Source organism: Triticum aestivum, chromosome 2B (genome assembly GCF_018294505.1).
Source record: "Triticum aestivum cultivar Chinese Spring chromosome 2B, IWGSC CS RefSeq v2.1, whole genome shotgun sequence".
Classification (NCBI taxonomy): domain Eukaryota; kingdom Viridiplantae; phylum Streptophyta; class Magnoliopsida; order Poales; family Poaceae; genus Triticum; species Triticum aestivum.
This window is the reverse complement of record NC_057798.1, coordinates 701,565,555-701,592,356: the sequence shown is the minus strand read 5'-3', so window position 1 is coordinate 701,592,356 and position 26,802 is coordinate 701,565,555. Positions and strand designations below refer to the sequence as shown.

Here is a 26,802-nt window from a genome sequence, read left to right as displayed (position 1 = left end):
CGTGTAGCAGTCATGGATGGCAAGTTTTTCAAGTTCACCTGTCACATGGTTGGTTGCGCCAGTGTCAGGATACCAGTTGGTATCAACTCCATAGGAGTGAGCAGCGTTGGCCGAGCGGTTGCCACCACCGCCACTGCCTCCGCCACCACCACCGCTAGTAGGATTGCATACGTTGTTGTTGAAGTTGCGATCAAAACGCTTCCTGCAGCGCCATGCCCCATGCCCTTCAAGCTTGCAGATTTGGCACTTCTTGCAATCACCGCGGTCACCACCTTGGTGAGGAGCGCCGCCGAAGTTGTTGTCGAAGAAGTGCCCCCCGTGTTATTGTTGTTGTAGCCACGGGAGCCATCGTTATTGCTGTTGTTGCCGTTCCCCGAACGGTTGTTGTTGCCGCGGCCTCCACCCCTTGCAGCAAGATTGGCAGAGTAGGAGGAGGTCTGTGCGGCGATCCGTGATTCCACCGCGAGCAGCAGCGAGAACAGCTCGCTCAGACCGATCGGCTGATCGGTGATGGTGCGTGTGGAGACGGCGGAGACGAATCCGTTGTACTCTGGCTCGTGCATGAGGCCCTGGATGATGTGGGAGACAATATCATCATCGTCCAGGGGCCTCCCGGTGGCGGCGAGTTCATCAGATATCCCCTTCATCTTGGTGAAGTAGGCAGCTGCAGAGAGATCACCCTTCCTGGTGTAACCGATCTGCTCCCGAAGCTGGATGATGCGAGCACGGGACTACGAGGAGAAACTCTGGAGAAGAGTGCTCCAAGTGGCGGCGGCCGTCGAGCAGTTGCTGACCTGCAGAAGGACTTCTCGAGAAAGAGTTGCAATCAAAAACGAGAGCACCTGCTGGTCCCGGGTAACCCACACGACATGCTGCGGGTTGGGGCTGACGGTGGCCGTTTTCTTGCCGGCGACCTCCGTCTCCGTTTGGATCTCAGCGGCGGGCTCCTTGACAGAGCCGTCCAGGAATCCCATCATGCCGGCCGCCCTGATGTGCGGCAGCACTTGAGCCCTCCAGCCGAGAAAATTCTCCCGGTTCAACTTCTCGGTGATGGTGTGGCCAAGGGAGGTGAGAGCGGGCGTGGCCATGGCGGAGGATGAAGACATAGCGAAGCTAGATGCGACCTGCAGGGACGCGTGCGTGTTTATATGGGCGTAAGGCTTAAGCGTATGCAACCTGCAGGGACGCGTGCGTGTTTATATGGGCGCAAGGCCAGAAGATTTACAGTGGTTGGTTAGGCTAGGATTGATCTTCAAGTAATCTAACTATCTAACTATCATGGGATCATATCTCTAGGCTAACCGGTTGTTACAACAGATATACACGCACGCACACAGTTACAATGTTTAACAATTATGAAAGGCAAGAAGACACTAGATGATTTTGGACTAGTGAAGGAAATGCAAAAGGCCGAGCCTGCACTAAGATGGCCGCCACCACAGGCTAGATAGGTGGCCTTGTCAGTTGACAAGGCGTTTTTAGCAGCGGATCGGAAGAAGGCCTGACGGAAGTGTTATATTTGCTGTGTATAGGTTTTTATTCAACTGCAATGATGCTTTGAAAGCCGGAATTCATGGTTAATGCAAGGCATGACACTAGCAATACAACATTTAAAAGGACCAGTGATTGTTGGAGGCACTGGCTACTTTGTTCGGAGAGGGTTTGGTACGATCAACTTATGGCCATCTTGTCTATGAGATTAAACATTGCCTCATGACATTGAGAGTTTTTATTCCCATGAAGATTAAACAGGAACATAATCACTGTTTTAAATATCTCGCTATAACTCCGCTATAGCACGCTATAGCGTTTATAAAAGGTTTTGCGCTAAGAGACTTTGGTCCAAACAAATGAACAAACATTTTAAATAGCGCGCTATAAATAGCGTATAAATTACTTTCATCCCGCAAAAAAAGAAAAACTATGACGAGTCCAGAGAATCCGTAATTCCGTATCCATCACTGATGTTTCCGTTCGGAGGAATAATGAAAGCAATCGTACTAATATAAATCTCTGAGGAGTCTCAGGCAGTTGGAGAAGGTTACGGCCGGCACACCTAACTCGAACAACATGCCTGAATCGTAGTGATATTTGAATAGGAAACTACGTGTATCAGAGAAGGAGCAAGGGATCATTACGATACCAAACAACGATCCTCCTTGTATAAATTCCGTGGCTAACCGAATAGAGAATTAGAGATCATTGGAACATCTGTTGGCGACGTTCTCGTTGTCATATATGGCAGAGAACCCGGCTGCTGCTGCAGTTAATCACGGCGAAGGCCTCCGGCTACCGGAGACGTCGTCGATATGCGTCACGGAGAGCGCCGCACACAACTTCGAGGTGACCAATTATGCGCTGCTCCAGGGCCTGGGCGTCGGGAAGTACATCACCTCAAGCACATTCAGGGTCGGCGGCTACGATTGGAATATCATGTTCTACCCGGACGGAAGCAGGAAGGACTTTGCCGGCAACGCGTCAGCCTTTTTGTGTTGTCTCAGTAAGGGGAAGGACGAGGTGAGGACAAAATTCACCTTAACCCTGCTGGACGGTCAAGGCAATGCACAGGAAATCAACAAGGATTACGTAGCAGCGCACATCTTTTCTCTGGAAGCTCCGAACATGGGCTTCCCGAAATTCGCAGAGAAATCCAAGCTGAAATCCTCATCTCACCTCCTGACTATACGGTGCGTTCTCACCGTGATCAAGGAACCGCCCACGGAGTGCCGAAAAAATCTCATCGTAGTTCCACCGTCAAAGCTGCCCGGCAACATCGAGCGCACCCTCAAGGACGGGAAGGGCGCAGACGTCACGCTGCTCGTGGGCGGCAGGGAGTTCAGTGCGCACAGGTTCATGCTAGCCGCACAGTCGCCGGTTTTCGACGCACAGCTCTTTGGCCCGATGATGGACGAGGACACGCGGTGCATAGAGGTTGTCGACATGGACCCGCCCATCTTTGAGATGCTTCTTCACTACATCTACATGGATTCGCTGCCCCCGTGTGACGAGAAAGGTTGCGATGCTGCTTCCATGCAGCACTTGCTAGTCGCGGCAGATCGGTACGGGCTGGATAGGCTCAAGGTGATGTGTGAAGAGGAGCTGTCGAAAAGCATCAACGTCCACACCGTCACGAGTACATTGGCGGTTGCGGATCAGCACTTCTGCGAGGGGCTCAAGAATGCTTGTGAGGAGTTTCTTTCAGCGCCGGGAATAGGGGCCATTGTGTCTTTAAGAAACGGGTTCAAACGCATGATGGCAAAGCTAGAATCCAGGGGCAAGGAGGAGGCATCTGGCACGCTGACCAAGTAATCTAGTACTAAGACCCAAAAATAATCATGGAGTAGATTTTTTATTCTTTTGGGAACATAAATCATAAATATTTGTGAAGCAATGTTTTGGATCCATGTGTTTCTTGAAAAAATAAACAGTTTTGCTAAGTCTCAGTCGACTGAGACTTGGTTATGTCTCAGTCCATGCTATATTCGTTTGATCTTGCGTGATGATTCGTGCAGAATTTTCTTTTTAGCTTTTTCTTTTTTCTACTTATATACTAGTATGTAATTTGATTGAGACTTTATTAAATCTTAGTCGACTCCTAGCTACACCCAAAAATAAAAGCAATGGTTTCTTGAAACTCTAATTTAGTGCAATCCGTGAAGCCCTGCCATGGAATTTGTGTATTTTTGTAGGAAAATAAGATAACCTGTGGTATTTTGAAAGCTGGCGCTAATAGTAGTGTTTTTATTTTTACCTTTTGCTATTTAAGGCTCCTTTGATACAAAGGAATTGCATACGATTTTTGGAGGATTAGGATCTTTAAGAATTTTTTTCCTAGGACTTTGATTCATAAGATTGAAATTCTTAGGAACTTTTCTATAAGATTCATTTTTACAACATTTTGGAGGAAAATTTACATCGACTCAAACCGCTTTGTTGGATTTCATTGTTTTTCCTATATGCTATGAAACACTCTTTCATATCCTGCAGAGGGCAAGAGAACATGACACTCTATTCCTCTGTTTTTTGTATTCTTGTATTTTGATAATCCCGCGAATCAAAGAGGCCCTTACACGGTACTAACCGAGCAAGATGATGGCAATGCCCAAAAGGCTGGAATCGACTTTTTTCTTGAGCGAAACACACCCGGACTTTATTAATCGACAGAAAAGTTTACGCAGTCCGGGCTCCAGAAGCCACACATAGCGTCCATGATTTAAATCTAATGAGTTCCTTCCTAAATTATGAGCACGTACATTTGTCTCCAAAAATTCGTGTTTGAACATAACTTCAGGCCCCGGCAAAAAAAACATAACTTCAGGCCCAGATCACATAATATCACATATCTCCTTAATAATCATCACATTCCTTATGAGGCTTCCGTCCTGGATACTACATATACTAGCTAAACACCCGTGCGTTGCCACGGAATTCCAGAAAATAGGTGGAGGAGCCATAGGTGAGTGTTGACTTGGACAACAACCTGCTTCGACTCCATGGTGGCCTCCTCGTGGTGGTTCAATAGAAAGTTGTAGGGTGAGTTCATTGAGAGGAGCTCGGTGATAGGATGGGGTCAAAGACAACCCAGGCGAAGATGGTGCCAAATGCAGTCCTCAACCCATGCGCTAGAACTTGATAACTATCTCGGGGACACAAATATATCATTACTTCGTTAAGTCCTCTTTTAGTTTCTAGTATACATATTAGAATTTTTTTTGAAAAACATTACTACAGTTGCAAGTTGTAGAAGAGACTTAATCTAACCTTGGAGAACGTTCATATCTTCGAGTATCATTCTAATCATTATTTAGAAATTGTGGTCGAACTGTGCAATAAAGGAACCAATTCAAAATAGAATCTTTCACTTGTACTTCCTAGCCATTTAAAATTAACATGTGTGCATCAAATTATTTTATAATATGTGAGCCAATTCCCTAATTTTCTACTCCCTCCGTAAAGAAATATAAGAGCGTTTAGATCACTAAAGTAGTGGTCTAAATGATCTTATATTTGTTTACAGAGGAAGTAGAAGAGAAAGGCTTGCACCTCTTAATATTCATAATTTCAAGATATGGAAGTTGTGCACGCACAAATGCGCATCTCGAAATTCAGTAAATATATATGACCAACATATGAATGATATTCATTGGATGAATTGTTTTCTTACTTCCTAAGAAAGAAAGAAAGAAAGGCTCCCAGGCATTTAGGGCCACACCTCTCGTCGACGTTGTCATCTATTTCCCTCGTCTCATGTGGCCTTAGGGCTATGAAGACGCGGTGGAACCCGATCCATGCCGGCGGGAGGGCTCATGCTTTGTTTTTAGGTGTTTTTCTACTGCATTTAGGGTTCGTGTCCTGTTTAGGAAGTCGAGGTGGCGGCGGCACCCTGAAGAAGGAAGAAGGTTGTTCCCACCTTGCCCCAGTCCCAGCGGCACACCTCGCGTCATCAGATGGCATGTGGATGTGTATCTCCGACAGATATCGCATGATTCGGTCAGTGTTTGTCTTCGGTGGATCTGCATGGATCCAGTCTTCGTTCATCTGTGCTCATGTCTCTATAGGTCGGATCCTTCCAATCTATGATTCTCTTTATTGGTGCCGGTTGTTTTTCTGGTGCGCTGATCGTGTGGAGCCTTAGTACGACAACTCCGACTTCCTACTACAACAAAAGTTTGCTCACCTCCAGTGAGTGAAGGGTGATGATGACAATGCACCTTCGGCTTGCTCCAGTGCTTGTAGTCGTCGTAGATGGTCTACGAACAATGACGTAATATTTGTTACTTCTCGCATTTTTTTTACTGCCATGATGTTTGATGAATAAATCGGGAGTTTCCCCGCCAAAAAAGTAATACCCACTTGATTGTAATATAAAGTTTTGTTCATGGCAACCCCATTCTCCCAGCCTCGCTTCCAGGGTTTCCACCTCTCCCACCATGTATCCCTCCCTCTCCTTCCATTTTTTTCTCCCCTTCCGAAAAAGTAACGCTTTGATCCATGCATGTTTACCACCGACGTCGGAAATAATCCCAACTCATGCACACACACACACAAGGAATTGAAGCCCCCCCTCTTGCCTACGTACTCCGCTGGCGAGCTCGTCCAATCTCGCTACCGCTCCATCTCCCCCGAGTGCCATTCTCTGCCTTCCCATCTCTCGCGATCTACCTCCCTCATCTCATATGACGTACATGTTGATGAAACTCGAGTCCATGATGATGACGAAATACCATGATTCCGACACTGGTGTCGCCATGAGCCAGTACGCGCGTCGCAGCCTTGGTAACCCACTATCGTGCCACCCCTAGAGGGCCAAGACGATGATGACACGACCGGTGAAGCCGAAGCTTGTAAGGAGAAGGTATAAAGGGATGCCTCCATGATGAGGCGCTTGAGCTCATAAATGGCCGATGCGGCCATGTGGAGGGAGGAAGAGGTGTATGACGGTGGTCTAGAAACGTCAAGGGCGGGGGTATGGCGGCGAGAAGATGCGCACTGAGGAGAGCCACGACGGGTCGTGCGGCAGGTGGTCGTCATTGGCAAGGGTGAGGGAGGAGTGTAGCGGCGACAGTTGGAGGAGGCGAAAAAGAGGAATGAGGGCAAGGCAGAGGTAAGTTGTGAAGGTTGTTTAGGTAAGGACAAAAAGAAAAAAAGAATCGGCTAAACCGAACGGGTGAATCGTTTGGGAAAAAAATTGATGGTGAGAAAGTCTGCGATGGTTGTAATCATGCGATCTGCGAGACGAAACGAACGCCGTACAAACTCCTTTTTTTTGCGGGGGAATACATACTCCTCTTTAGTAGAGATATACCTTTAGCTTTAGATTTTGCAATTTCAAGGTTTCCCTGCGCCATAATATCTGGATATGCTCGAATACTTTATATCCAAACCAGGATTTTGATCATGCACTAAATGCATCGGAAAAAAAATAAATGCATGAATGAGCGGTCATGAATGCTTTGAAGTGAAAAGAGTCTAGGGCTCTTCTTGCCCCGGCCGTTTTGCCTACCTTTACACCGTTGACTTGGCGCTTGTTAATGGATGGCTGCAAGTTGTAGAGCGAAAGGGAAGAATCCAAGGGCCAGGTGCCAAGAGATAATATGGTAAGACCAAAAATCTTGGAAAGTAAGTCGCGTCTTCCTGGATCCAAGCAGTCTTTTTTTTGCTTTTTTTTTGAGGCGCCGGATCCAAGCAGTCATCTTTGAAGCTACGTACACTAGTAAAATGCCCGTGCGTTGCCACGGGCTATTAGAAACATTAATGGTTGCATCGGTAAACATAATACATGCCAAATTTTATATGTATAGAAAAAGATATAGCTAGTAATAGACTAAAAATAGTTGAAATCCACTTCAAACCAACGAATGTATGAATCACACATATAACATTCATCAGTTCTTCACCGGCTGGAAATGGACCTTGATACGCTATTGCCGCCGCATTATATTGCTCCATGGAACCCATCAGCCTCCTTCTCGCTAGCGCCGAGGAACCCCATTTTTGCCTCATTCTCGTTGGCATCGAGGGACCGCATTTGGCCATTTCTGCCGCTACTTCCACCAACATCTTCTATAACATGTCCCGTACCGCCCCTGACATCTTCTCCGCGAGCGCCGTCATGAAGCCATGTCCACCATGTTTCACTTCACCTTACATTACGCCTCACGTATCACAAGTACTAATAACCAACTATGCATATTAGTAAAATACAGGAATGGATCTGTAGTACATCAATATCTACACAACAAATTTGTTTTGCCGAGCGACTTGTATGCTTGCCTTCCCAAAACCAATCTGACACATCCTGATCGAACCCTTTGGTCCATAGACAAATTATAGTAATTATGCTCTCAAAAGGAGAATTGACAGAGATAAAGAAAAAAGTGAAATCCAATAGCAAAATTTTAAAACACACGTATCCTCATACAACTTCGGCATCAAATAAGCCAGCCAAACAACATAAATAATAACTCAAAGTTACCATTTTGAACCTAGCTTGTTTGAATTCCAAGTGTTTGGCCTTTATATAGTCCCTTGAGCCTTGTAAATCATGGCTGTTGGGAGACTGTACAACAACTCCACCATGAACAATTCAACATATTTACAAGCACCTATTCTTATATGAAATTCTTATCAGAAGCTTATTGCAATGCTTTAGGTGTTGCCCAAAGGCCCACTATTTTAGTAGCATTCCGTTTACTCCTTTCCCAACGTGACCACTTTCTACAAGTTCACATAGTTAGTGACGAGAATCTAGTGATTGCAGCCGATTTAAGCAATACTATGTGTAGGTCGTTGGCAGCCCACCACACCTGTTAGAGCTCATGGAGCCATTGTTGAGCTAGGACTGCAAAATACATGAAAGTTTACCAACTTAATTGGTTACCCTTGCGATATACATAGCTAAGTTTTGAACTATATAGATAGAGTGCTTAATCATAATTACTGCAAATCTGAAGCTGCACAATTCCAATTAAATTTGATGCATGGGAGATGACTTACCTTCTTCATGACCCTGGTAGTTGTCACTGAGCATTGCGATAATTGCAACACTCCAAATAAATTCAATGCCGAAGAGATGAGTTGCCTTCTTGGCAATGAACCCTCAATAGTGAATTTCTAAGGTCCCTGAATGAACATATGTGGAAGATATTCTACAGTTCTAGATATATGGCACAACCTCAGTTACAGAATGGTTAGTATACTTACAATCTAACTGAGAGGCCCCACATATGCAAATTCAGACCTCCGATAGGAAACACTGAATCTCAGCAGGAAAGATCAAATACATGCATCCCTGTTCGAGGTATTAATATGGGTAATTCTTAATTGATGCGCTAGATGGTATCTTCTCATCCAATTATAAAAGAACTCGTGATTATAAGAAAATCTTACTATATTCCATCAAAATTTACAATCCTGTGAGGCTAAGATAACAGCAAGAGCATAAAATTCTACAAAAAAACAACAACTTGTCACGACATTTTAGAAATAGTTAATATTTTCTCACTGGAAATGTCTATTTGTGAGTTGTACACTTAACATGGAATATACTGATCTATTTGTTGACTTCTTAGTTTCGGATGTTCGTATGCGACTTTATATTTGCTCTGGATAAAGAATGAGCAAAATATCTTTTCTTGAATATAGCTTCTTATACCCATTTTGCTGGTTCATGATAACCTAATGGTGATCTCTTGTTGTAGCCCTTATTTCACTTGATTGAATAAACAAAAGCATCACATACAAAATCTTATGCAGGTTCTAACAAGAATGAAGTGAGATAGACTACTGATTCTACAATGTACAATATCTGGTTAAATGATATTTGGCCAAGTATTTTTTTTCTGCTTCTATCATCTGTGAGCTCATTATTAAGTGTTAGAAAAACAAAGATGATGAAATGAGCTCTAAGACGTTTAATAAGTGTCCGAAACAGTTGCCCCCTTCCTTCCACACTCACAAAGTTTGACTAACTTCCCAAAGAAATCAATCAAAAAGATTAAAAAAATAATGCACAAGTTTCAGGGCACACCTTTGGTTTAATTTATTTTAGTATTTCTAGATCATCTCTAACTGCTTTCAATGATGAGTCACAACAAATTTACGCAAGATTTCAGAGGACACAAAGGAGAAATTTCCTTGCGCTGCCACGAAATAATAAATTTAGACATAGATACATTGATCAATATGCTTGGCAAACTTAGCAATCCACTTTCTGTAGTTCCTTACTTGCTATTTCGCAACCTGACAATAATGTGTAGAGGAGACATACGTCTACGTCAAAGGGGGTCATGACCCAAAGCATGTTTAGTAAATCACCACAAAAAAACACTTACCTGAGCGTGCAAACAAAATTGTCAGCAACTGGGATGGGCATTGGTGAAGAACATTTCCGATCCACAATTTTAGATCACCAGGCAACCTGCACTTTTCAGAGAAAAGTGGCCACAAGAAATCACAAATTTGCTCCAGCTCCCTCCATGACTGACATAAAGGCAGCCCCAAAAGCGGAGATAAAAAACGTCCAGCTGAAGCATTAAGGACAGTTACCAGATCTTTAATCTTTCTACTCGTAAGCTCATCTCCAACAACAGCAAAATAAATACGCAAAAAGGTGGATTTCTATCTTTCCTAGAACTTTAGCAGTCCAACGCTTCAGCCAATCATTGTGTACTTCTATGATTCTATCAAAGAAGATGAGCCACTTTTATGTTCCTGTTAACAATTGAATTTTCTTGCCCTCTCAGCTTGAATGCGGAAGGCCTTGTACACTTGTAGCGGGTTGGCAGTGAAACAAGTCATTGCTTACCTCGGTGCGGACATGGAAGGCCTTGGTGCCATGTTTGGGTGTCATGCACAGCTCCTCCCAACACACGTCCGCACGGAGTCCCACCAGCAGCAGGCACAGGCTCCATGGCGTCTCCTCCAAGCGCCTCCCTTCTGCCAAGCTCCACCAGGAGATCCTCCGCCTGGTCTACGGCACACCGTCAAGCACCCATGCCGATGGCACCTCATCCCCTCCGGCTTCTCCACTCCCCTCCTAATGCAAATGGAATTTGTCTGTAGTAGGTAGTATCTACTTACCTCGCATGACACAACACATAATGTGGAGAAGCTGGACCTAAAGAGGACATTTTCAATGTACGACTCTATATGCAAGACATACAGAAGTCATTTTCAATGAGACTATCTACAATTGTTATTCTCAAGACTGAATCAGGTAGTGAGCTACATGAAGAATTGATGGCATGCATATAAACCATGACATAATTTGGGCCCAACAATGCGTAATTTGTCTCTGAACTTTCTTAACAAGCAGACACTTTTTCTTATCCTATCAATGTCGTAATATTACAACAATAAACAACTACCATGGTATGAAACATCAACGTGAGAGGGATAAGACAAATACGCAAACACAATGTGCAACTAAGCAAAATAATATGCCAGGGTATCGATTCCTGTAGTGAATAATGACACCAACCGCATGAACAATGGCACTTGCCTAGCCGAACGCCGGCAATCGGGCCACACTAACGCCAGCGATACAAGGGATGGGGAACGGCGGGGCGGATGAGCACAATCCGGATATGTGGAGAAGCCACGGTCGATGGCATCTGGTCAATGTTGGGCTTAACAGGGTAGCATATCGAGGCATCAAGTCAAGTCTTCCTTTTTTGTGTGGGGAAAATCAAATCTTACTTAAATAATTTAAACTTTACACCACATGTATTATTGATCTCTAACCGCCGCCACTTTGGCAAGAAACTCAGCTTGTTGGCTTCAGATTGCTTGCAACATTGGATTAAAGCAATCACCTGCAAAAATACAGCACGCTAGCTTCAAATCGCTTGCAAAAAAACGACAGTGTACTTGAGGACAGTACATATCATTGCACACTAATCATAGGAGGGCAAATAAGCTACTTTAAGTTGAATTGAAGTACTCAAATTAGAGCTAGTGCAGTATGCCACAAAGAAATATTGTTTGTCGAGCCAAACCACATTAAAAAAAAAAGAAAGGAAGCATTAGAAGATCGGAGTTAATAGTTTGTACCTTCAGCTTGCATAATTGAATTGAAGTAATAAGCTTTTGTTTCGTTGCCATGGCATGCCCAGTGCATCTCCAATCCTCCCTATTATTTCCTCCTTTGACAACAACCATAAGTAACAAACCATGGCATTAAGGATACATACATTTAGGACAATAAAATCTAAGTAATTGCATATTAAAGAACTAAGAGATGTGCTTTTGCAGTCCAAGATACTAACCAGGCCTTGTGAACAATTTGCGAATACATACAAATACCAGAACCACGGCCTCCATAAATTATCCAAAGAAATAGACCAGAATGGATGAACACTTGGATTGGTCGCACCTGAAAATAGTAAGATCGACAAAAGCTTCGTCAGTTAGAAGAATCAGGACGAACACTCGTGCGCTGGACCGAGGCTTGTAGCCAAGGTCTGCCTCGCTTTAGATAGAGTCAAGGGACAGTGTGGACACCAGCGGCTGGGACATGATAAGAAGCAGCATATCCGTAAGGAGGTGGAGCAGGCAACACACGAGGCGATAGTATTGGAGCTTGGTGTGGTTCCGCGTCGCCTGATTTCTCCATCCCGATCAATCTTCCTCACAAGGATGCATGTACGTACTTCCTACAAAAGGAGACCGCATCAGTGTAGCCGTGAGGGGGGAGGAGAAGATAGGGGCTTGGGGATTGTGAGACGTGTGGTGGGTTTGCCCGTTGTCGGCTGCCAAGCCCGTCGAGCTTGGGGATGTGGGGCTTCATGCGGCGGCGGCGGCGGCGGCGGCTGCGAGATCCATGGCAGCCAGGGAAGGGAGAGGAGGAACTCTAGCAGCACAAGATCCACGGCGGATTGGGGAAGGAGGGGAGGGGCTCCAACAGCGCGAGATTCATGGCGATTTGGGGAGGGAGAGGAGAAGCATGCGGGAAGGAGGGATGCGCACCGTGCAGCTCGTGGAGGAGACAGGGAGAGATGCAGGGAGCGGGAGGGGCTGGACCCGAGGAGTGACGCCCGGCGCGTCCATCGATCGGCAGCTTGGCCACCGCCAGCTGCTCCCTCCATCAACGCCGCCGTTGGGAGAGGGACACGGCCGCAGCCGACGCGTTCATCGGCCATGGCGAGGCAGATGAGCCCGCGGGCGGGATTCGATTCGGCGGCCGGCTGCGTCCGAGGGAGACGAGAGCGGGTTAGGGATAGGGCATATGGCGTCACTCGAGTTTTTTCTGGAGGAGCGTGCGTGGGGGTGGGGAGGGACGAAATAAAACCAGACGAAAAAAAAACCGGACCAAAATGGTGGGACGAAAATAAGCCGTGGACGCAATCCTACCAACTCAGACATTAGGAGTAGAGATCACTCCAGCAATCCGGAGCAATCCCATAGTTAGATTCCCATCTGAAATTGGGCTCTGTCAGAGCTCAGCAACTTTGGGCCGTCGGATCTCGAGCGTGATGCGATTCTAGCCATCTTACTGGGCCTCCAGTGATTCCTGATCGTCAGATAAATATCAGGTCTGAAGAAATGAATAGTAAAAACAAATCCCGTAGTTAGATTCCCATCTGATATTGGGCTCTCTCAGAGCTCAGCAACTTTGGGCCGTCGGATCTCGAGCTTGATGCGATTCTTTCTAGTCATATGACTGGGCCTCCAGTGATTCTTGACCGTCAGATAAATATCAGGTATGAGGAAATGAATAGTAAAAAACAAATACACTTTGGGATTTTGGCCTTATCTGGCTGAACTGTGGGGCCTGGCATTCGTGGGCCGGGGGTGCCTGGTGATGTCCTTCCGCGGTCAAAGACGAGTGACCCGCCTAAAATTAAGCTGCCCCGCAGACGGCATTCGTGGCATTTCACGTGTGTGGCTGTGATTACCATTGTGTGGATGGTTGGGTTTCATGTATGTGTGAGGAGGACCCCCGATTGGTTTAGAGCCCTAGCAGCTAGCCTCCACTCACGGTAGCGCCCCTCTTCTTCGCTCTTGTAGCCGCCGCCGCGCTCCCGTCCTCCTCTCCTGCTCCTTCCCTCCCCGTCAGCAAGCTCGCCGCTGCCACTGAGGGGCTCCCCTGTCCTTCCCGGGCCCATCGACATAGGTGGTGCACGACCATCCCTCCCTGCGCGGTTGACGGTGACTGTTAGTTCTATATCCGTCGTATCTCATAGTAGGGGTCCTAAGCTAGGCGTCTTGGAGCGATGGTAACATGGGCACGGGATTTTACCCAGCTTCAGGCTCTCTCGAGGAGATAATACCCTACATGCTGCTTTTGATTGTATTGATATGGGTGTTGTACAGAGTACATGTATCTACCACGAGATTGTAGTAATGAATATTAGATTGTCCATTGACTAGCCTGGCCTCGGTTTATATAACACACCAGAGGCCTAGGGTTTAGGAGAGTCCTCGTCTTGTGCGCCAAGTCTCGTGGGATCTTCCTTGTATGCACCATGGGCTGCCCGAAGTGGCCCATGAGTGAACCGCCATGGGGGGTCCTCGGCCCAATCCAGCTGGTCGGGAGACGACGTGGTGAGTACCCCCTAGTCTAGGACACTGTCAGTAGCCCCCTGAACCGGTCTTCAAGTTGGGGACGCTCCTCGATTCTTTCGAATTGTTCTTCATCTTCAGTCATCGGTCTTGAAGAACTGGTTCAACAAATCTTCTCATCTTCGATCTTGAGGATCGCCGAAGTGCATCCGAAGAGTTTACACGTCGGGTATCCGAGGAGCCCCTTTAAGTTTCTGGCCTTTATCAATGCCTTGTATTTTTATGCCACACCTCGGGTTTGAAGTTGTTCCCGGGCGGCAGTGTCCTCTTACGTCCAAGCTCCAACGCCGGACTGCATTCGAGGTATTTTTGCAGCCGAGCACCAACGCCGGATCGCTTCCGAGCTCCAATGTCGGAATGTATCCGAGCTCCACCGTCGGACTGTATCCAAAGAGTATTGTTACAGCCGAGCTCCAACGCCGAACTACATCCGAACTCCAGCACCAGACTGTATCCGAGCTCCAACGCCGGACTATGTCCAAGCTCCAACGCCGTACTGTATCCGAGCTCCAACGCCGGACTATATCCGAGGTGTCATAGATCACCTTGGTTCAAAAAAGTTGAAGGAGTTTAGCCGAGCTTAATGCAGGAAATGCCCTCTATTGAGCCAGCCACTGACGCCCGAGATTTATGCAGGACTGCTTCCGAGGTGGTGCACCAACCCGACTGCGGGCCGATTTTTTGTCAATATTTTTGACTGGTGCAATTTATTCTCTGCCGAGATATATAGCCAGTAGCCCTTAAGGTGTGTATCGGTCTAAAACCGAGATGCACCTGAAGGATGACATAAGACCGCTGATCCCAGTAGCCCCTGAGACTCAGGTTGATTCACAAAATCGGCCTGAGGATTAACTCCTAGCTCGGCAGAATACTTTAGACACAAAAAGCGGTGTGTAAAGTCCTCGAGACTCAAGTTGGGTGCGGCCGACCAACCTGAGGATCTTAATCTCCTCGAAAACTATATTGCACTTGAATTTTCTGCATCAGATTGTCAATGCAGTAGCCCCGAGAATTGGGTTGGGAAAAATGGCTGACCCTAGGATCGTACCTCCTCGGGAACAAGTTCAACTGTCATGTATGTTTTGACAATACCGAGGTGGAGTTCAGCAGGAAAGATGTCGAACTGTAGTTTTAAAAAAGAGTTTCACGCCGAACACCTCAACCAAGAGAATGTCCCGCTTCCTGAAACATAAAATAGGTGAAAGATGTTATAAGCTCAAAAAAAGGGCCAACAAACATGCGTAAAAAACTTTACGTCTAGATTGAATCAAGCTATTTTGGTGCCAATATGAAATTGGTCTTAAAATTGTACTTTCGTCTTGCTTTGACATGACACATCAGATCTCTAGACTTCAAGTGGCCTAGGCTTCGGCTTCAACCTCCCTATCCCGAAGGCGGAGTGTTTCTCAGGCCAATTTAGAAAACTAAACGCGAGCGGCTTTAGAGAGAAACCAGGCTACCCGGCTATTGATCATACACCTGAGTCGAGAAAGGAGTGGTAGAAAAAGACTGTGCAACGATTAACAAAAACGGCTCATACTAATTTAAGAGCCCCCAAGTGACTTGGGTAAAAGAATTTTATGTATAATGATTGTATGTACCAAAGTACTTATATCATATCTGTATTCACCCGAACTGTAAACGAGTCTTAACCGACCGTCGGCTCTCCCTCTTCCGTCAAGGGCCGAAAAGTGTTATGTACTCCACCTGTCGAGAATATCAACGGTGTTTCCGATAACCAGGCAATCAAGCCATAAGGCTGTAATAGACAAAGCGCGCTCAGGGAACTTATGCTATATTACTGACGATGTGTAAGAAGCATCTTTGAAGAAAATAGTACCCCCACTGATACCTTTCTTCGGTTGCTCATTGTTACTATGAGACTTGTGCAATAGATTTTTTGTACTCATAAGTTCCGTTGTGTGCCGACCATGATTGAAAACAATAAGAGCGCTAGCTTTCGGCTTCACCCAGTCTAAGGTCCGAGCTCAGATGACCCGATCATGACAATCGCAGAGGTGCTCCTTTACTCCCTAGCCGAACAATCGGGAACGTAGGAGTAAACACAGGAGCAAGGCAACCCAGCATGTGAAACACTTAAGTCAACATGGTGCATATTGTGGTGTAATACACGAACAAGGAATGAAGTCATACAAGTATAATCATATGCAAGAGGAAAGGCTTCATAAAGGAAACTCACAAGTAAAGGGGGTATTTGAATTTGTGTGTCACGCACAAAGTTTTGACAAGGAAGTTTTTCAAAAACAACTTTTTGCCAAAAAAGTATAATGCTTGGTCGAACCGAATAAAATTTAAAACTGAAAGTTTTTTAGCATGAAAGCGACTTAGCTGGTTATTGTGCTCGATATTGATGACGCGATTCAGGCTTGTGGCGGGACGAAGACGCCCATTGATCTGTGATCCGACAAGGTTCGTAGTCCTCGGCATGGCCGAGGTCCCAGCCCCGAAGCCCGAGGTGTCCGAGCAAGGAGTTTGGCACTTCGGAGTGGCGACATAGCATGGCCAATGTGGCGAGGTGGAACCCCCAGTCCGACCGAGGCAACGGAGCAGGCCGGCAGTATGACGCCGAAGTCCCCGGTGTGGGTTAATGAAGTGATGACGAAGCCCTCGGTCCAGCCGAGGTGACAGCGCTGTCCAACCCGAAGCATTTACTTGTGCACAGAAAACAATGCAAGCCGGAGATAGTAGTAATAATAATAAATTAAAAAATCGTTGCATAATTAATAATTTATGCAAAGTAAGTAATAAAAGAAATATGGCCCGTGTGTCGAACACTCGATGAGGTAGAGCTCTCTCAGCGATGCCGAAGTCCCCGAGACACCCGAACATGTTGGTATGGCAGTTCGACCAATAAGGTGATCACGCGAGCCGATATATGCCGATTGGGACGACGACGTCGGCTTGCCGAAGTGACTGCGTGACACAGTCGAAGTAGATTACCTGAACATATAAAACGGTGCAAGCAAGAAATAATAATAATATTTGAAATATATACACTTGCATAATTGAGTTCACACAAGGTAAAAAGGAAAAATAACCGGGGCCGAGCTCAACGGTGGCGAAGGAGTGATAGCCTCTATTTTATAGGGCGGATTAGATGTGACGGTTGTGAGACTGCGGACAAAAATCCGGATACACTAACAAAACGTCAGTGCAAAGTTAGTATGCACTGTTTAATTAGACTTCAAAGGCGATGGTGCAAAAACCAACACTTGATGCTCGTGTACGCACACGGCCGAAAACACCACTGATGGATGGTAATGACCATATGTGCTGAATTAAAAAAAAGGAAAAATCATAAAGAGAAAAGAAAAGAACACCCCTCTGATGACGCTACCGTGCGTGCAGAGTGTCCTCAGATCTTCGTGGTACTGGCTGTCCTAGGCATGCGTACTCCTCAGGACCCAGCGCTACGTACCACACGCGAAGCCAGCCCCAAACGCGCTTGGCATTGTGGCATGACGACATCAACAAAGGTCGGTCAATCCTTACGATGGCGAGAGGCTGGCCAGACCGCCGTGACATACAAACGTCGGTAGAATATCTCTGCAAAAAAGTGTAGTACGAACCCACAAAAAATATTCTTTGTAATAATTTTAAGTGCTAAACAAATAGCTAAGAAAAATAAAATCTGGACGGAGATGATCGTGGAGGACCGAACCAAATAAAAAAACATCGGTCGAACATTGATTGTTGTCCGAAGTAGTGCTAGCTGGACCGCTAGCATTCATCAATACTTGAAGTAGTGCTTGTAGATTAGATCACAAGGACCGTGCTTGCAAAATAAGTATTTAATTAGGTTAGAACTACTCTAGATCTATGCACTTTTCAAAAAGGATTACTAGAAACCGCCAGCGGCCGACGAAGAGCTGAATTAAAAAGGGAAAAATAATTAAATCTCCCCTGTGAGTTGCCGCATAGTTGAATTCGTGGTAGCCATAGGCGCTGCTCCGCGTGGACTGTACGCAGGCGTGCTCGTCCTCCTAGGCTGGATTCAAGGCGCCTGGAATAACGACGCAGATGTAGCGCAGTGGCAGCACGATGAAACATGAATATGGGGTGATCTCATTGTGGCCAAAAATTAGCTAACCTGCATAGAGAAAATAACACTGGCCCAAACAATAATTCCTAGGACAAAAGGTACTGCGCACTAAAAATAGTTCAGAGGGGTAGCACCTGGTAGGAATATACTAGGTGACTGGCAAGATCAAAGACGGACGAAACGAAGTCTGACGAAAAGTTATCCGGTCGCAGACGCAAAGTTGGTCGGATCACAAGTAGGAAGCGACAAAGCCGTCCGCCAGTCGATGTCCATACGAGAGAGCTGAGTTGATCCATCGAACCGCGGGAGAAGTGCGTCCTTAATGATCAGTGGCACTTAAAGCAAATTTGCACCGTGGTCACACCTCGAAAATAGCAAAACAATCAGTACTATCATGCATGCTTACATGAAGTACAAACTAGTTATTAGAGTAGTAGTTTATTTCCTTAAGGCTTAATTGAATAAGGAAGAGAGAGAGAGGAATTGGATCTCCCTGATGATCTCCTAGTGCACATGGCAATTTTGGGGCAGAAAGGATAGCTTTGAATAATCTGTCCACGTGAGGCTGCAGCCATGCACCGGATCTGATTTTCTTGACGGTTGCCGAACAGAACCTGGCGTCTCCGAAAACAGCCACATACGCTACTGTTTATCCTGATCTTCGTGTACGGCACTTTCACTTGATCCTAAGCGGACAAGTGGGCCCAAAAAACACGACAGGACAACATGCCTCAGCTCGATGTGCATCGCATAGATTGCACAGTGGAAATCGGGGTGTGCGGCGTTTGCGTGACTATCTCTTGATCCCGACTTCCAGGCGAGGGCAAAAACTGATCTGTAAAAGAATTGCACACGGCGACGTACATAATTCGCAAACAAACCGATCTATGTAAAACAAAATAAACTGAAAGTATAACACCTGATTTGGCGTCGGTAGAAGACCCATCGAACCGTGACGATCGCCTAGCAGGCTCTCAATGAAAGCACCAATGTCGGTTCTATATCTGGCGTATCTCGTAGTAGGGGTGCTAAGCTAGGCGTCTTAGAGCGATAGTAACATGAACACGGGATTTTACCCAGCTTCCGGCTCTCTCAAAGAGATAATACCCTACATGCTGCTTTTGATTGTATTGATATGAGTGTTGTACAGAGTACATGTATCTACCACGAGATTGTAGTAATGAATATTAGATTGTCTATTGACTAGCCTGGCCTCGGTTTATATAACACACCAGAGGCCTAGGGTTTAGGAGAGTCCTCGTCTTGCGCCAAGTCTCGTGGGATCTTCCTTGTATGCGCCATGGGCTGCCCGAAGTGGCCCATGAGTGAACCGCCATGGGGGGTCCTCGGCCCAATCCAGCTGGTCGGGAGACGACGTGGTGAGTACCCCCTAGTCCAGGACACCGTGAGTGACCTCTTGCCTGACCATAGACCTTGCGCTACCGCCTCCGTCCCCGTCGGCCCTCCTCTCGAGGCGTCGGCTGGCTCTTCCTTCGCCGGACGTGTGATGGCTGCGAGGGACCGAGCCCCCCTCCCTACGCATCATCCATAGATGGACACATCTAGTGGAGGAAGAACCGTCGGCTCGAGCTAGGAGCAGCGGGTGCCGAGGCGCAGGCGTTCGATGCGTCACTCTCCCGTCAGATCCTTCTTCGCGAAGAGGAGCACATCCTGCTACTTGAGACGCTGCTCGAGGTTCACCTCTCTCTCTATATATATATATTTGTTCTCATGTTAGGTTTCTAATTAATTAGGTGGATGTACCAATTACAATATTGGCATGGCTGCATCTTTCTTTATATTCAATTCATAACTGCAGGAAGTGACACTTTTCAGTTTCATGTAGGTGAGGCCATGGTTGTAACATCTCTCATACTCTTTTTACTTGGTTAAAACTTGAGTGTGGGGTCCAAAGATGGTTGCAGAAAGGTCATGTTGTTCTTGCTGCACATGGATGCAGGCTGGCATGGTAGGATTGAGGTACTTACTGTTTCTTCGTGTATTTCTTTTTCATTAGGTCAGGTGGTACGGTAGGGTTCTCGATCCTATAGCATATATATGCTTCATGATGATTTAATCCATAAACTAGCATTTGATAACTTAGTTTCATTCCTTGCTTGATAGTACCTTAGGAAACATGGAGTTGTATGTATTTTGTTTCCTGATGAGCGCTTTTTAGGTCTTACTTTGTTCTCTTTGATCATTTCCATCGCTAATATGAGAGAGAGAGAGAGAGAGCACATGAACCATTTGATTAATGAAGGATATCAAGGGGGAAAACGACAATCTATTTTGACAGCATATGATTTGTAACTTAGCAATTAGCGTGTGTGCTTGGAGTGTAGCGTGGAATCGCCTGGTCAAGTACATTTTCTTGCCAAAATATTCCACTAAGTACTTTTTTGGGGGTAAATACTCTGTACATTTTTAGTGGCTGTAGCCTGTAGTGTCTGAAATGCCCATTTTGTTTGCTTTGACTGACACTTTTGTTTTTTTATGATGTACAGACAATTATGTTTGAGGGTTCGTTGTGCTCCTTGTAGGTTTAAATATCGTGGCATGTAATATTTGCGGCACTATGATGTTTAGTAACATACCATAGCTCCTCCCGCTCCGTGTCGGTGCAGAGAAGGAAGTGGCGCACACTTGGCTGCCCCGCCCCACCACCACTCCTCCTTGCTCAAGATCGAGGCCACCCTCCTCGGCCATTGAGTCCAGCGAGGGCACCGTTGATCTTTCCTCGGCCTGGATGTGAAGTCCACTGCCAGGTTTGAGGCTGGTTGAGGTGAGCTTCCGATCCATTGGTCCTCCCTGGACGCAGTCATCATTTTCTTAAATTTTTACCACAAAGCTAACATATTTAGTTTACCGATGTGGTTAACCAGACTACATGGGGGGGGGGGGGGGTAGTCTTTATGACACTACAAAAAAATCTATGCCATTTGTGTACCTGAGATTACATAGATTTCCATTTAGTGCCGCAACTCAGGGAGCCGATTGATCAAATTTAGTGGTTTGGACTTCCATGGCTAAACACGGAGAAAAAAACCGCTAGTGCTCATCCATTTTCTTACGCTATCATGTTTGGTTTATTGATGTGGTTATTTCATTAGGATTATTGCATCTCTTTTTTTCGATAATATCATTTTTGTTTCTCACTTTGTAACGGTTATACTGCTGATTAGCTTATGTTGTGCGTCTTAGTATCTTGCCAATTCTATTTTGCCAGGTCAAGCATGTGCTTTTATCTTGCTGCCAGGTCAAGAACACAAAGAATGCCAAAGTGTTCTAATTTATTTCCACTATTATTTGTTTTTCTATTGCCAAAAGTGTTGTTTCTGAAGAAAAGAAAAGTAATGCATTGTTATTTTGGCTGCCCAACAAAGATAATAATAAATTGTAATGCACCAAATTACTTAAATTATTTTGTTTTTGTTCCTAGTTAATTATTATTCCTGTTAGTGCTAATCTTCTTTCCCGTGGACGCCTGTACAAGATCCGCCGCTGCTGCGAAGCACAACTCCTTAGCGCGTCGGAGATGAGCAAGAAAAGAAGAGGAGTGACATCAAGGGGAGAGGGATCTTCCATTTTGGGTCCCGCTCTATGCAAGTGGAGATGAGGCTACATCCCTTGATTCAGCCCCGTTGTGTTCCCTGCATGACAGCCGCAAGCTCTCCACTGATTGGAGTGAAATAGATGATCTGATGTTACAGTAAGGTGTATTTGCTACTAGCATTGAAATACTGATTTTCAAAGTATGCAGGCCCGGCCCGACTCAGGAATTTCGGGCTAGGTCACCAGGTCGGGCTGCCCATGCCCATGTTGAGGGGTGAGCAGATGCAAACCACATCTTTTTGGTTGTGTGCACATAGCTGTTCTGCTCATCGCTTTCAAATGTGGAGGCCTTACCACCCAAATGCAAAACACTTCACATTAGACATTACATATTAACAACACAACACAATTAACATTTCGCCTAGTCATTATCACATTATTAAACAATGCATCATACCAACTAACATCAGTTTAAGATAGAGGGGCATTCCATGCCCCTACACAACCCAAGGGTCCTGATCCGCGAGCAAAATATACATGTTTGAGAGCAAGCTCACGACAAGTTCAGAACAACTCACCGAAACTGACAACAAGTTTAACAACTAACCAGACATGAAGAAGAAAATGAAGGATGTCGCCCTCGCAGCAGTGCTTAGTGCACCTAACACTGAAAATGGTGGAGATAGAGGCTGTTAGAACTAATCTTGTCATATGTATGTGCATGTCTATTTTCGTTCTGCATGTACTCTAGTCTAGCATGTTGTTTGTCCGGTGAAGCTTCAGCGATGACGTGCAGAGGAGGCAAGATGCCGGGCTGCTGTGCGAGACGGCGAGCACGACGAGATGCCGATGGCGACGTGAGGCTGCAGTGATGCACAAGGCGGCATGGCTGTATGATGCAGCAAGTGCGTAAGAGACTAGAGCCTGACCGACTGGACAAAATAGCTAGAGGAAAATCTGGGAGTTTGTCAGCGCATGCATGGGTCTGTTACTCTGTTAGCAGCACGGCCGCGTCTTGTTGCTCCTAGAGAGATTCCAGGAGAAGGATAAGGCATGGGTTGGTGGCATTTACTAGTATGTGGAGAGGTGGTGCTAGTGGCCAAATGTGGCAGCTCCGCTGCGTGAGTGTGTGGCATAAGTGCCAGGTCCTTGTGTATATGTACTGCTTTGGTTAATGAGAAAATGACGAGGCCGTGAGGGCTGAAGGAAACCATGTAGCGCCTGTGATTGTCACCGGGAGCAAAGGCAAAGCTAATTTTTCTCCCTGGTGAATGTGTGTGTGTGTGTGTGTGTGTTTTCTGCCCCGGTGTGTGTCCTCGTGATCTTGAGAGAAACAAAGAAACAAGAGAGAGTTGTGTGAGGCAACCAAGAGGAATAAGAAGACCGGTGGTGCGAGGAGGCGGCGCCAACAATTGATAGCAGAGCCTTGTCGATCCGATGACAATGGCGTGGCGGACTCCATGCGAGAGATGGAGGCCGGCGGCGCGAGAAGGAGGCTATCGGTGGTGCGATGCCGCCAATAGCTGGTTGCGGTGCGATGCCATTTGGAGGAGATGGCGGTGCGACGCCGCCACGACGATGGTGTGATGCTGTTACAAGGAGAGAGCGGCGCGATGCCGCTAAGGATCAGCATGAACTGGTCGATGGTGTCCTCAATGGTGGTCTGATGCCATCCACAAAATGAGTCGAACTACGATGTGGTGACGGGCGCTGTGAAGGTGTCATCCACGTCAAGAGGTGGCCGCTGCTTGCAGCAAGATGTCATGGTGATTGGAGTTGCGACGGCGTCATCCACGGCAGCAAGGTGTTGCGGGTGATCTGAATGAGGTTTTGGCGAGTTGGCATGACAAGATTAGGGACATGACTGTTAGAACTAATCTTGTCATATCTATGTGCGTGACTATTTTTGTTCTGCATGTACTCTAGTCTAGGGTGTTGTTTGTCCGGTGAAGCTTCAACGATGATGTGCGGAGGAGGCGAGCTGCTGGCCTGCCGTGTGAGACGGCGTGCACGACGAGGTGACGATGGCGACGTGAGGCTGCAGTGATGCAGCAAGTGCGTAAGGCTTGTCATAGTGGAGTAACATTAGTAACTTACATGCCACATAAGCAAAAATGATGAGGTGGCAAGTAGTTAATGAAGAGAGAGGCAAATAGAGTAACAGAATATGTTACCATTACATAGCGCTTTCCAATGCAAAATGAGTCTATAAAGTAATAAATGAAGACATCTATGTTACCACATATATGATACTACCCACTATGAATGTAGTAACATAGACTAGTAACATATGCATGTTACTATTCTAAGTTACTCTCCACTATGACCAGCCTAACGCGGTCATGATTGAGACGTTGTCATACTTTTTGGGACTTCTAAGTGATCTCTTTACTTTCGGTTGTCGTATACTACCAACCTGACTGGCTGGACAAAATAGCTAGAGGAAAATCTGAGAGTTTGTTAACGCATGCATGGGTCTGTTAGCAGCACGGCCACGTCTTGTTGCTCCTAGAAAGATTCGAGGAGAGGGATAAGGCATGGCTTAGTGGCATGTACTAGAATGTGGAGAGGTGATGCTAGTGGCCGAATGTGGCGGCTCCGCTGCGTGAGTGTGTGGCATAAGTGTTAGGTTCTTATATATATGTACTGATTTGGTTTATGACAAAATGACGAGGGCGTGAGGGCTGAAGGAAACCATGTAGCGCATGTGATTGTCACCGAGAGCAAAGGCAAAGCTATTTTTCTCCCTGGTGAATATGTGTGTGTGTGTGTGTGTGTGTGTGTGTGTGTGTGTGTGTGTGTGTGTGTGTGTGTGTGTTCTGCCCCGGTGTGTCCTTGTGTTCTTGAGTGAAAGAAAGAAATAAGAGAGAGTTGTGTGAGGCAACCAAGAGGAAGAAGAGCGGCACTGCGAGGAGGCAGCGCCAACAGAGGTGCTGTAGATCTGCACGTTGAAGCACAGGATCAATAGGCGATAGCCTCAGGACAAGTAGCTCGCCGGGGAAGATCTTGTGCTTCTTGCAGAAGTAGTCTCAGCCCCTCCCCATCACGATATGCTTGTGGAAGATGAACTGAACCTAGACCTTGCACCATTTATTAGCAGACATCCTGAGGACTCGACGAGGATTCAGGATAATGAGTGTTGTTTTTATGCGAGGAGACTATTTATTTTACCAAGTTTCTATTATCAGAATATTAATATTTACAATACCAAGTTTATATCATTTGATCCAGTATTTTCATATTTTAACTATTAGGTATTGGAGATGTTGTTATATTCTTCTATAATCTTGGTCAACCATACAATCGTTTAACTTGCACGAAAGCTATGCACCTTATATTCTGGAACAGAGGAAGTATATTGCTTCATTGGCTTTAGACCATCCAGAAATCAGGGAAAATCATGGAAGCAATCGTGTACTAAACTAAAGCTCCGGGACCTGTCCAAGTCCAACAACACCCATCGCGGGATGCAAAAGCAAAGCGAGTTGGAGAAGGTTACGGCACACCTAATGACTTGAGAAAAGGAAACATGTTACGGTACGAGCAACAATCCTCCACGCATATATCCATTGACTCACCGAGCAGAGAAACTTGATCGATACTCTACCAGGAACGCCTGCGTTGCTGCGTTCTCGTCTGCCATGGCTCAGAACGGGGCCGCTGCCGTTGGCCACGGAGAAGGCCTCCAACTACGGGAGACTTGGTCGAGGTGCGTCACGGAGGGCGCGACACATGATTTCGAGGTGACCAACTACCCTCTGCTTGAGGGCATGGGCACGTACATCACCTCAAGCACGTTCAGGGTCGGCGGCTACGATTGGAATATCAGGTTCTACCCGGACGGACACACCAAGGACTCTGAAAAAGCGTTAGTATTCTTGTTTTGTCTCAGCTCATTGACGAAGGATGTGAGGGCAAAGCTCACCATAACCTTGCTGGATAAGGGAGGGAAAGTGGAATTGCTGACCACCCCGGACGCGGTGGAGAGAATCTTTTCTCCGGAAAAGGTTTACTTTGGTGTTTTCGTCGAGAAATCGAAGCTGAAATCGTGCCCTCGCCTCCTGACAATAAGGTGCGTTCTCATCGTGATCAAAGAACCACCCCCGGAGGAGTGCCCAAGGAATCTCGTCGTGGTTCCTCCGCCGGAGCTGTCCGGCCGCCTCGAGCGCACCCGTAAAGACGGGAAGGGCACCGACGTCACGTTCCTCGTGGGTGGCAGGGAGTTCAGCGCGCATACGTTCATGCTGGCTGCGCAATCGCCGATTTTCGATGCTCAGTTCTTTGGCCCGATGGCGGATAAGGACACGCGGTGCATAGAGGTTCCCGACATGGAGCCTGCCATCTTCGAGATGCTTCTTCACTTCATCTACACGGATTCGCTGCCCCCATGTAACGAGGAAGGTTACGATGCTGCTACCATGCAGCACTTGCTAGTCGCAGCACACCGGTATAGGCTGGACAGGCTTAAGGTGATGTGTGAGGAGAAGCTATCCAAAAGCATCAACGTGCAGACCGTTACAAGTACATTGGCAGTTGCAGATCAGCACTTCTGCGAGGGGCTCAAAGATGCTTGTGTGGAGTTTCTTTCTGAGCCGAGAATAGCGGCAATTGTCTGGTTAAGAAACGGGTTCACACGCTGCATGGCAAAGCTGGAATCGGGGGACAAGGAGGTATCTGCCGCGGGGACGAAGTAATCTAGAACCCCCCCAAAAAATCATGGAATAGATTTTTATTCTTTCATCAAAATAAATCTTTAATTTCTATTGTGGTTCGATCAATTTCTGGTCAAATGTTAATCCATTTATTTATGTACTAGTTTATTTGTAAAAATAATTCCTATTTCTTTTGCGACAACTATTATTGCTATATATGGACCGATTCGATCCAAATATCATCTAGCCCTAGTGTAGCACGTTCTAATTTTGGCAAGTTTTTCTTCTTCTTTTTTTTGTAATTTAGTCATCACTACTAACGGAGCAAGGTGATGTCAATGCCCGGAAGACGGGAATCAATTGTTTCTTATGAATTAGTTTGGGCATGTTTGGTTACCTGCATCTATTTTTGTCACTTTGCATCGGTAGCGCTATTCAGCCTGACTGAGTGAATATAGCTCAAAACCT

The 26,802-nt window shown here is 46.2% G+C and overlaps 2 protein-coding genes and 1 long non-coding RNA gene across 14 annotated transcripts; 2 read left to right on the top strand and 1 right to left on the bottom strand.

The window, feature by feature from the left end:
* Positions 1-2,121: 2,121 nt before the first annotated feature.
* Positions 2,122-3,382, top strand: LOC123042180 (BTB/POZ and MATH domain-containing protein 1-like). Its single transcript, XM_044464689.1, has one exon. The coding sequence runs from the start codon at positions 2,239-2,241 to the stop codon at positions 3,307-3,309; it is 1,071 nt and encodes a 356-aa protein (XP_044320624.1). The 5' UTR covers positions 2,122-2,238; the 3' UTR covers positions 3,310-3,382.
* A 4,484-nt stretch (positions 3,383-7,866) lies between these two features.
* Positions 7,867-12,741, bottom strand: LOC123046807 (uncharacterized). Of its 12 annotated transcripts, none has more exons than XR_006422618.1 (7): positions 12,469-12,741; positions 12,004-12,155; positions 11,769-11,875; positions 11,554-11,645; positions 8,497-11,315; positions 8,307-8,341; positions 7,867-8,217 (listed from the first exon to the last, which is right to left on the bottom strand). It is a non-coding gene; the product is annotated as an uncharacterized lncRNA (long non-coding RNA). The 12 variants fall into 12 exon arrangements; XR_006422623.1 differs by having other exon boundaries at positions 7,867-8,948; positions 9,530-9,741; positions 9,834-11,315; XR_006422615.1 differs by having other exon boundaries at positions 7,867-9,741; positions 9,834-9,919; positions 10,307-11,315.
* Positions 12,742-25,177: 12,436 nt separating this feature from the next.
* Positions 25,178-26,559, top strand: LOC123042179 (BTB/POZ and MATH domain-containing protein 1-like). The gene has a single exon (XM_044464688.1). The coding sequence runs from the start codon at positions 25,324-25,326 to the stop codon at positions 26,374-26,376; it is 1,053 nt and encodes a 350-aa protein (XP_044320623.1). The 5' UTR covers positions 25,178-25,323; the 3' UTR covers positions 26,377-26,559.
* The last annotated feature ends 243 nt before the right edge of the window (positions 26,560-26,802 follow it).